The sequence below is a fragment of the Pygocentrus nattereri genome, chromosome 4 (genome assembly GCF_015220715.1).
Source record: "Pygocentrus nattereri isolate fPygNat1 chromosome 4, fPygNat1.pri, whole genome shotgun sequence".
NCBI classification, from domain to species: Eukaryota; Metazoa; Chordata; class Actinopteri; order Characiformes; family Serrasalmidae; genus Pygocentrus; species Pygocentrus nattereri.
The window spans coordinates 34,906,912-34,916,382 of record NC_051214.1 but is presented as its reverse complement, the minus strand read 5'-3'; the positions used below and the strand labels follow the sequence as shown (position 1 = coordinate 34,916,382).

Below are 9,471 nucleotides of genomic sequence, written 5' to 3'. Positions count from 1 at the left end.
TTGGAATGATATCTGAATCCAGCTGTGGTGTACGTACAGTATTATTGGAATAAATATAATGTCTTCGATCTGATTCTGATGGCATGTCTGTGTTCAAATGAATACAATAATGAAACATCTTCATGAAGACGTTCATGAGGCTCAGTTTCATCCCTACTGAAAAGCCTGAAGTCCAAAGAGATTACGTGTAGGCTAGCCAGTGGCCCTGCCTTTACTTAAAGGTTAAATTAAGGCCATGCCTCGGAACTGTTATGTAATACAGTCTTGTACTGTTCCACATCTCACTTTCTTCAGCCCGTCGCTAAATGACGCCACTATGCGGCTGAACACAATGTTCTTGGACTGCCACACAATCGCGGCGCTGTCACGTTTTTTAGCTTCACGTCTCTGGCTCTGGCCAATAGGAGAGCAGGACGAGTTTTTGTGGGTGGGAACAGCCAATCACGGACAGTGACGTATTTTTTCTTTCCCCTCGAACCGTCACCAAGACTGCCCCGCCCATTTATTCCAAAAAAGGTTCGTTTTAAAACAAAGACGCCAAAAAATCGGGCTAGTTTTCGTCTATACATTATGTCTGTAAACGAGAAACACTTAATAAATATTATTATGACTTAATTCACATGGTTGGTGTCACACTAAAGGCGGGGACGGGCGCTCCTGAATTATACTCACTCTCCTCGGCATGTGGGGGGCTGTGTGACAGGGGTGTACCTCAACTACGTTACGCTCGGGTCTCGTGTACAGTATCGTGTATTTTCTCGACGAGGTTTACGTGAGCGACGAGCGATAGACTGGCTGACGGAGACACGCAAAAACAAGGTAGGCATGAGAAGCAGCTAAGTTTCTACTGACATCACTTCTTCGATCTTGCAAGGGTTTTGTTTATTCCAGGCTGCAGGCCAGACCGCGAAGCTTATATTCGCTTCTTGGTCCAGACAGCCGTATGTAACAAAGCTTGCTAGCTAACTGGCTAGCCAACCTAGCTACGTCAACAAGGTCGCTGGCGTTATATTTCCACACTACCACAATAGGTTAGATAACCTGGCTGTATGAGCCAGCGACAAGGTTAACCATTATATGGCGTAAATACAGCTAACCACTGAATCTACATTTAAAGCAGGAGTTCCCACCTCCGGTCCTGGAGGGCCAGTGTCCAGCACAGTTTCGAGCTTTCCCTACTTAAACACACATACTAAACCTGCCAATTCACAGATAAATGCAATCAGATTTGTCTTGGTCGGTAAATCACCGAACTGTGCTGGTCACCGGCCCTCTACGGCCGGAGTTGTGCACCGCTGACCCGAAGTGTTCACAGTCTTGTGGGGACAGAAAGAGTAGCTAGCTAGTAGTCAAACTAGCCAGCAAGCTAACGCCACTATCGATAGTAACTGTAATCCCACACAAGTGGGAGCAAAGTGAGAGACGTATGAGTAATTAATAAACCTCATTTTACTTTCTCCCCAATGTGTGCTCGATCGATCAGTCTTAAAACGACCAAGAACCTTGACGAGCTGCTCCAGTTCACCTAGTAAAAGCCATGTAGCTAGCTAACTTAATCCGCTCGTGGCATTTCAACCCCCACCGAAGTATCGTGCGGTTTATTTAACTCTGCCTATACCCAGTCCGTATTGAGTGGGATTATTTTAACAGTTTGCGTTTTTCGCTGTTTGTATGTTGTAGTGGCCGTATTTTCACCGATTACAATTAGGTCTTATCCTAATTGATAAACATAATCCTAATGAGATGTCTCATAATAAAGTACTTAATCTTTTTTGCAGTGGTTTCATGTAGGAAAGTTTTACTACCGATGTAGATTCTGTAGATTTTGCATTAGTTGTTGTTATTGTTTGTCAAATGTTAGGACATAAGTTTAGTATTTTATCATGCTGAATGCTGAGACACTGGTTTATGGTTAAGGTGCTCAGTACACACCCAGCCAGCAGTCTCTGGTAAATACCAATGTGCCACTAATATAGGAATAATGTGAAAATACCAATGTATTCTTAAATTTAGAAATTTTAAGCCATTTAAAATTTTTAAAGTCATCAATACCCTTGTATATATTTTTATTTTTATATTTTAATTAAAATCACAGAAAAAGCTGTCTCATTATGTAATAGGGTGTTAGTTCTTCACCTTGTTATGTCTATCTGTCAAGATAGTTCAAATGAAAAAGGCATTCGGAGTGGTTTGTTGGTGAAGTTTCTTTACATTAAATAATTTCACAACACTGTGAACAGCACTGTGAACGAATTGTAGATACGCAGAGTTAAAAAAAAGAAGATGGATGTTAATCCTGATGTGGTTTTATAAAAGTATTGTAGCATGATGGCTGTAATTACATTTAAAAGATATTTCCACCTTGGGGTTTTAATGCTTGCATAGTTTAATGCATAGTTACTGACTGCATGTTTTTCCAGGCTGTGTATATCTTTGAAATGATTCAGCCAGTCTGTTCCTTGCTGCCCATTTGTATTTTGAGAAACTATTCTTGGAAAGCTGTGAAGGCAGTTAAAAGTTACTGTATTTCTTTCATTACCTCCCTATTATGGCAGGTGAGAGTGGTGTGACAGGGCCAAAGGGTGGAGTCAGGATGAGCTTGAAGATGAAAGATGATGGTGACATGAGAACTATGGGCAAGTCCAAAATCAAGAGATTGGAGAAGTTAAAACCAGACTCAGAAAGGGATTCTGGTTTCTCAGGTCAGTATTGGGAAATATTTTTCTATCAAAGCTTGAGTTGTTTTGCTACTTTTTTAAGACTTTTTTTTTCTTTTCTTTTTTTTTTTTTTTGTAGATGCTAGTTCTGAGCATCTGAGTACAGTTGACCAGACGGACACAGAAGATGCTGCTCGAACATTAATACCAGGAGTGGGAGGTTCCAGGTCCCAGGCTTCTCAGCTGGCTGTTATGGGGAGATCTTTCCAAAGTCTATCACCAATGATCATCATGAACAATGTTGTTCTCAAACAGGTAAAAGAAAAATCCCTTTGGTTATTTGTAAGGTACAGTGTGCCTTAATCAAAATACTTCATTTGCAGGTATCACTGTATTAAGGGTAAAAACATGGATAATTAAAAAAAGCAACCTCTTTCCATTTGATTTTTTGTAGCAATTTTCTTTTCTGCCAGTTTTGTTCATGAAGGGAACGTTTATGTGTCCATATGGCAGATGTAATTTCTGCTAGATCGTTACTGATTTACAGCGCTAGCAGACCATATTAGAAGCAAATTGCACGTCTAGGAAAATTAAGCACATGTAATGATTTATTTGGAAGAAGGCCATGGCTGAACAGTATAATGTTATTGCAATATTATCCTGTGCAGTACTGATAACAAATGAAAATGCAGTATGTCACCAGGCGGCAAAGTGCAGGCCTACAGCAATAATCTCCCATTAGCACCACATTCTACGTTACTCTAGTTCTATGCAATTTTAACAGTTTAATCAGTTATATATCCGACTGATTATCCACCAAACTTGAATCTAATTTTTGTTTTGGGCAGTCTGGTGATAACACTTCCTCTTTGAAGCCTTGGGGTTTCAGTCCAGCAGTTGAGGTTGTTCAGCAACCCCAAGTAGTCTTCCTCCAACCAGTGGTCTCCCAGAGAGCTTCTGCGGTGCCAAAAGGACCTCCTACCAAACGTCGTAAGCACAAGAAGTACCTCCCCATTTTGAAATCCTATCCCAAAATTGCTCCTCACCCTGGGGACAGTCCACGAAGTAACTGTACCAGCAGTAGCAGCAGCTCCAGCACTACTGCTTCTGTGAAGAGTTGCAGCTCATCTTCCAACAGCCAGGATCAGCCTCATGGGGACAAGCAGCAAGGTTTACAAAGTAGTGCCTCTTCTGGTTCATTAACACCAAACCAACTTCCACCATCCAGGCATCTTTCAGCTTCGCCTCAGCCTCATGCGACACTTACTGATTCCAGCACTGGTACTTGCTCTGGTGTTGAAAGGCCAGCTAGCGGAAGGCTGGAGCTTACCTCGGCACTCACAGACATGCATGCCGAGGCATTAGAGAACCAGCCAGAAGGAGCCTCCAAGGATGGCACCTGCCAAAGCAGTGATTCTGACAACAGCAACAAGAGGAAGCGTTTCTGCAACACCTACAACATTCTCAACAAATCAGGACTGCTGGACATTACGCTGCGCACAAAAGAGTTGATTCGACAGAATCGAAGGACCCAAGCTGAGCTGGATCAGCTTCGCGAACACACAAACCTTTTCATGGAAGCACTACAGACAGGAGACTTTCGTATCTGGAGCAAACTACAGCTAAGTATGCAAGAGGAGAGTGAAAAAGATCAGACTGTAAACAATGAAGCAGAGACACAGAGTGATCAGTTGAAAGACACTTAAAACACAGGCTCAGATTCTTAAAGCTGATATTTACATTGCCTTTACTTGCTTTTGATCTTTTTTTATCAGAGTTACAGTAAATTTAATATATTCAATGTTTGATACCTGCCAACACCTGTAATATTGAAGAAATGCAAGAGGATTTAAAAACTTTTAATGTGAGCAATATTTCTCTTGCTAATAAGACAAAAGTAATGAAGAGAAATGAGAGAACAATTTTGGTTCTCTCAGTCTGATACAATCAGACAGAATCACAGTGGGAATTAGCAGCAGCCTTAATGGATGCACAGTAGATGGAATTAACAGTAATATTATTAGATATATCTGCGTCTGGGAAGATGAGTTTTCTGAAAGTAATTTCTACACATCGTAACTGTAGTGAGTTCATAAAGCATTCATAAGGGCTTATTTTCTTCAATAACATAGCTGTACTCCCAAGCTAACATAATATTAGCAGCGAGATGAATGTAGCATACCCGTGGCAGAATAGCAGTTTTAAAACATCTAATCTTGCTAACAGTTAAATTGGATAGATTAATAAGATAACACATAAACAAACAGTAGAGGTTCCCTCAGGGGAGTTGTGTAAAAGTGAAAGTGGATCTCATCTTAGCACAAAGCCACCGTTTCTTACAAAAATGAGCAATTGTGGCATAGCAATTCATTTTTTTATAAAACCAGCTCAATGCTGAAAAAAAGAACCAGTGGAACTAGCATATGGTGTTATTACCCACGCTGAGTCTGCTCATTCTCAAGAGACGTTTAGAGACATCAGACTTGGCACAAATCCAAATCATAAATCCAAACCATCTACGATTATCCTCTGCTGCAGCTTTAATATTATAATTTTAATTGGTGCATTATTATTTAATTTAATTATTATATCATTATTATGTCCGGCCCAATTTGTACATTTGGGATATTCTGTGGTTTAAGTCAGCTGAGCCAAAGAGGTCACAAACATCAGGTCCAATTTGACCAAATAAATTTTCATTATAGCTTTTTAGACCAGGTTTTGAATTCTCTGAATTGTCACTGGAACTGAAAAGCTAACAAGAATGAAAGCTTGTAGCTGCAGTTAGTTGCCAAACTGAACTACTATATTTCTTCTTTCTAAAATTCTTGCCTTAAACTAGAACAGGGGTGCAAGTCTTATTCTCCAGCTTGTTTGCAATGAAAACACGAATCCATTTTGGCCCATTGCAGATAAGATTAGAGACCACTGGACCAGTAGTTCGTAATCCTGGTCTTGGAAGTTACCTGCTCAGAGCACACCAGATCCTTACTAATCATTTCATTAACAACCCCTTACTGAGTTGAAGTGGGTGTTTTTTAAGCAGGGAAAACATTAAAATATATAGAGTAATGGGCCTCCAGGACCAGGGTGGAGGAACACTGCCTTCATATTGTTGAATTGCGTATAGAGTTGCTGTTGGAGTCTTCGTTGTTTTTGCAACTCATCGTTTTTGGTGTAAAAGTAGAGGAGGCGGTGGAAAGGGCAAGATGGAGGCAGATGATCCGCTGTGGCGACCCTTAAAGGGAGCAGCCGAAAGAAGATCGTTTTAATGCCATTCATTTTTCACATAGCTTCATTTACCCATTACATAGATGGGTACATCTGACATCCTGATGTGGCTTTAGCACAAGCTTAGAAGTCATTGGATACTTTGTTCTTCAGGTAGTACCACAAAACTAGTGTAGCTTGTGTGTTCCCAGTCACCACAGGGTTTGGAAAGGTGAGAACAGTACATGTCTGTTTTGCTGTCCATAAATGTGTCTTGGGTGACTGAGTAAAAGTATAGTAAAAAAAAAAATGTGTGACTCATAAGCTTCTGCCCAATTTTTGATTAAAGCATGGAATATATTTAATGATTTTTAGATAGTAACTCGGTTGCTATTTTTATTTAAATAAATCATTCACTGCTGTCACTGCAGCTTATCTTTCTGAATCTGTTTTTCAGAAGCCGTAGCATCATACACATTTCTTCTGTTGTTTTCTTGTTTGCACAAACTAAATGGGATATATTGAACTTAAAGGCTCAAACTCTCATTTGTAAGACATTTAGCTTGTACTCTCTCCAACTTTGCCTTTCTTGCCTTCACTCTATAGTACTTGAGAGGAATCCGACTTTAAACTCTTTGTGAACTTTTTATTAAAAAAATGCAATACCCTTCTCCAAAGCTATCATATTGTCTGGTTTACCTGCAGCCTATTTACAGAGCATTTGAAAATCTGGTGAAAAACTTACCAAATAACAAGTATATATGACAACACTTACACATAAATGTAAGATTTGTTCTGTCAAAAGCAATTTGCAGGAATTTTATGATTAAATGTTCTTATCATCATGGATATTATTTGGTTGTCCTTAGCATAAATAGCCAGTGAAAAAACTCTGATAGCATCCATGCAAAAAGCGTGAGCATATGATGACCGGCACATTTGATGCCTTTCTTGATAATCAAAAATATCTAAAGTAGTCTTTGTGAATCACAGTGCAGGGAGCAGGTGTTGGCATGTATTCATTAATGCAGGTCAGCTTTTTCCCCCTTGCATTTAGAAGGGAAGAATTTCAGAGCCATTTTCATGTCATTCTTGGCAGAAGTCACTGCCTTCAAGGATCGCTGTGTAGATGGGTTTATCATGTTAGATGTAAGATTAGGTTGTGTGCATTCAGAGACGCATTAATCTTCTTCAGATTCATAGAGGTTGGAATGCACTGGATCGGGTCATAATTCGCAGTGATTTTGTTTGTTTTTATAAACCGTATCCAGTGGTTTGGATATCTGTCATGACACAAGGGATCATTAGGACCTACTGAGGCCTAACTACAGTCATCTTGGCCTTAAAGGTTCATTTGATTTTGTAAATGCTATTCTTTGTTGTGAGCAAGAATAATTGTCAGAAGTGGTAATTAAGCTTTTTTGTGGCAGCTACATGTTAACCACTAGTTTGTGTGACTTTTTGAGTTTTTTTTTTTTATAGAAATATATTTCAGGCATCATTTTCCAAGAGTTATAGACTGTAAATTCTTCCACTTTAAAGGTAGCAGCATTCTTTTGCCATCAGCAATGGTATTTAACATTGCTTTCAATATCATAACCAAGTGTCTCTCATTGTAAGGCTAAGGAAAGGTGAAAGCATTATAATCATTCAAAACTCTATTGTACAGAACAGTAAGAGGACCATTTTGTATGTCAAAAGGTGGCATGAGCAGCCGCTGTGAATGTGCCCATGTTTTGTGTTTTCTGGTACTTTGTCAACGTTTCCTTTAGGCAGGTGAACCCTGCTTCTTGCATCTTCTCTGATGCTTGGATTTAGCTACTCTTTAGCCAGTTTACTCTGGAGAGGTTAAAATAGCATTTACTGTCTGTTCTCCAAAGCCCACTAGCTTCAAAAATTCCTTGGCACATTAGTGTCTCATAACATTAAACAACAAGATTTTTTGTGAATGTGTGGTTCTGCTACCACCTGTTACTTCGTGCTTAAGAGCCATCATAACCTTACAGCAAAGCATGGCTTACTCAGTTAAGACTGAGCAGAGCAGTTCAGAACTGATGAGCCTTTATTGGCACAGTTAGTGCCATAGTGGTATCGTTGCTTGATGGAGCACCATTCTTTTTCTTTTTAAAGCCAAAAGGCCTTCTCTTTGGGATTTAATACATCTTTACAAATGTTCTGGCTTGTAACTTGGCAATATGCAATTTTTTATTGTTGTTGCTGTTCTTTTATAGTTGTCTTTAAAACGTTTGTGTGCAAAGGTTAGGTTCATTACATTGCATAATACGTGGGCAGCTGCATTCTTCTATTTACCTATTTTTGTTTCTTGTTTCTGTTTTTAAACTGATTTATATTTTATGAGGTGTATTTTCCTGTCTAAAAGCTTTTGCATTTATAAAAACTGTAGTGTAAAGACATCCCATGTTTCATGTAAGATGAATACAAATGCTCTCCTCTAGTCTTCCATCTTAGTATGTGTGGGAATGAAAAATACAACCCAAATGATGTTCAGGATTTCAGCACAGTATGTTAACAGTAGGATTCAAATAATTCCAAATTAAAGTCTCCCTTTCTATCGTTTTTTGTTTTCTAGTTTGTGAGATTAGACCTTACTGAAAATTCAATGCTGAAACAAGAGTCTTAAGATGTATCTGTTTACCGTTTTATTTTTTTTCAAGGTGCCCAAAAGCATTTTCATTAAATTCAATATGTGGGAAAATATAAGCATCCCTTGCTGTGAACAACTGAGGTAAAATAAGTTGTTAACACATTTTGTATTTAATACTTACTTTTATGATGCCCTTGGCCTTCACGTTGGATGTCCTGCTACAAATTACAATTGTATGCAAAAGCACCACCGCTCACATTACATCTTGTTGATTTTTCTATGTGAAAAAACACCTCTAAAGGGGACAAAGTTAAATATGCTCTTTATCTGCATTTTAGTCGACAATTTCCATTTATTTCCTGAGTTTAACATTGGATAAAAAAACAAAATGTGCCATAACATTTGAACAGGCCACTATTTAAAAAAAAAAAAGTTTTATTTTTATTTCCAAAATGTTAAATTCTGTGAATAAACACTAATTGTGCATTGAAATGTGCAGAGACTGTGTATATACTTCAACTTTGTTTCAGCAAAATGTAATATGTCTGGTGAACCCAAACTTTAGCATGTAAATGTAATTGACTATTGAGATTAATCTCATGGTGTTATGCAGTGAACAGACTGAGGATGAGGATAACATTTCAGTTCAGAGGATTGGTGTACAAATACGAGCGTGAAATCATTCACAATCTCTTGGTGCTGAAGCATTAAGAATTCCTTTCACTGGAACCATGGGGCCGAGCCCAACTCCTGAAAAACAACCCCATAACATAATCCCCCCTCCACCAAACTTTACACTTGGCACAATGCAGTCAGACAAGTACCGTTCTCCTAGCAACCGCCAAACCCAGATTCATCCATCGGATTGCCAGACAGAGAAGCGTGATTGGTCAATCCAGAGAGCAGTCCAGTGGCAGCGCTTTACACCACTGCATTCCACACTTTGCATTGCGCTTGGTGATGTAAGGCTTGGGTGCAGCTGCTCGGCCATGGAAACCC

The 9,471-nt window shown here is 39.1% G+C and overlaps 1 protein-coding gene across 1 annotated transcript; it reads left to right on the top strand.

Annotated features, from left to right (window-relative positions):
- Positions 1–520: 520 nt before the first annotated feature.
- Positions 521–8,583, top strand: cipcb (CLOCK-interacting pacemaker b). The gene is made up of 4 exons (XM_017683403.2): positions 521–819; positions 2,556–2,702; positions 2,797–2,972; positions 3,506–8,583. Exons 2-4 carry the CDS (start codon positions 2,594–2,596, stop codon positions 4,361–4,363), a joined length of 1,143 nt encoding a protein of 380 aa, XP_017538892.1. The 5' UTR covers positions 521–819; positions 2,556–2,593; the 3' UTR covers positions 4,364–8,583.
- Positions 8,584–9,471: the final 888 nt, after the last annotated feature.

Excerpts from the sequence above, each read along its gene's own strand:
- cipcb (XM_017683403.2), top strand. The coding sequence starts at position 2,594 with ATGAGCTTGAAGATGAAAGATGATGGTGACATGAGAACTATGGGCAAG. Across the intron at positions 2,703-2,796 it reads AAGGGATTCTGGTTTCTCAG|ATGCTAGTTCTGAGCATCTG; the intron begins GTCAGTATTGGG and ends TTTTTTTTGTAG. Across the intron at positions 2,973-3,505 it reads ACAATGTTGTTCTCAAACAG|TCTGGTGATAACACTTCCTC; the intron begins GTAAAAGAAAAA and ends TGTTTTGGGCAG.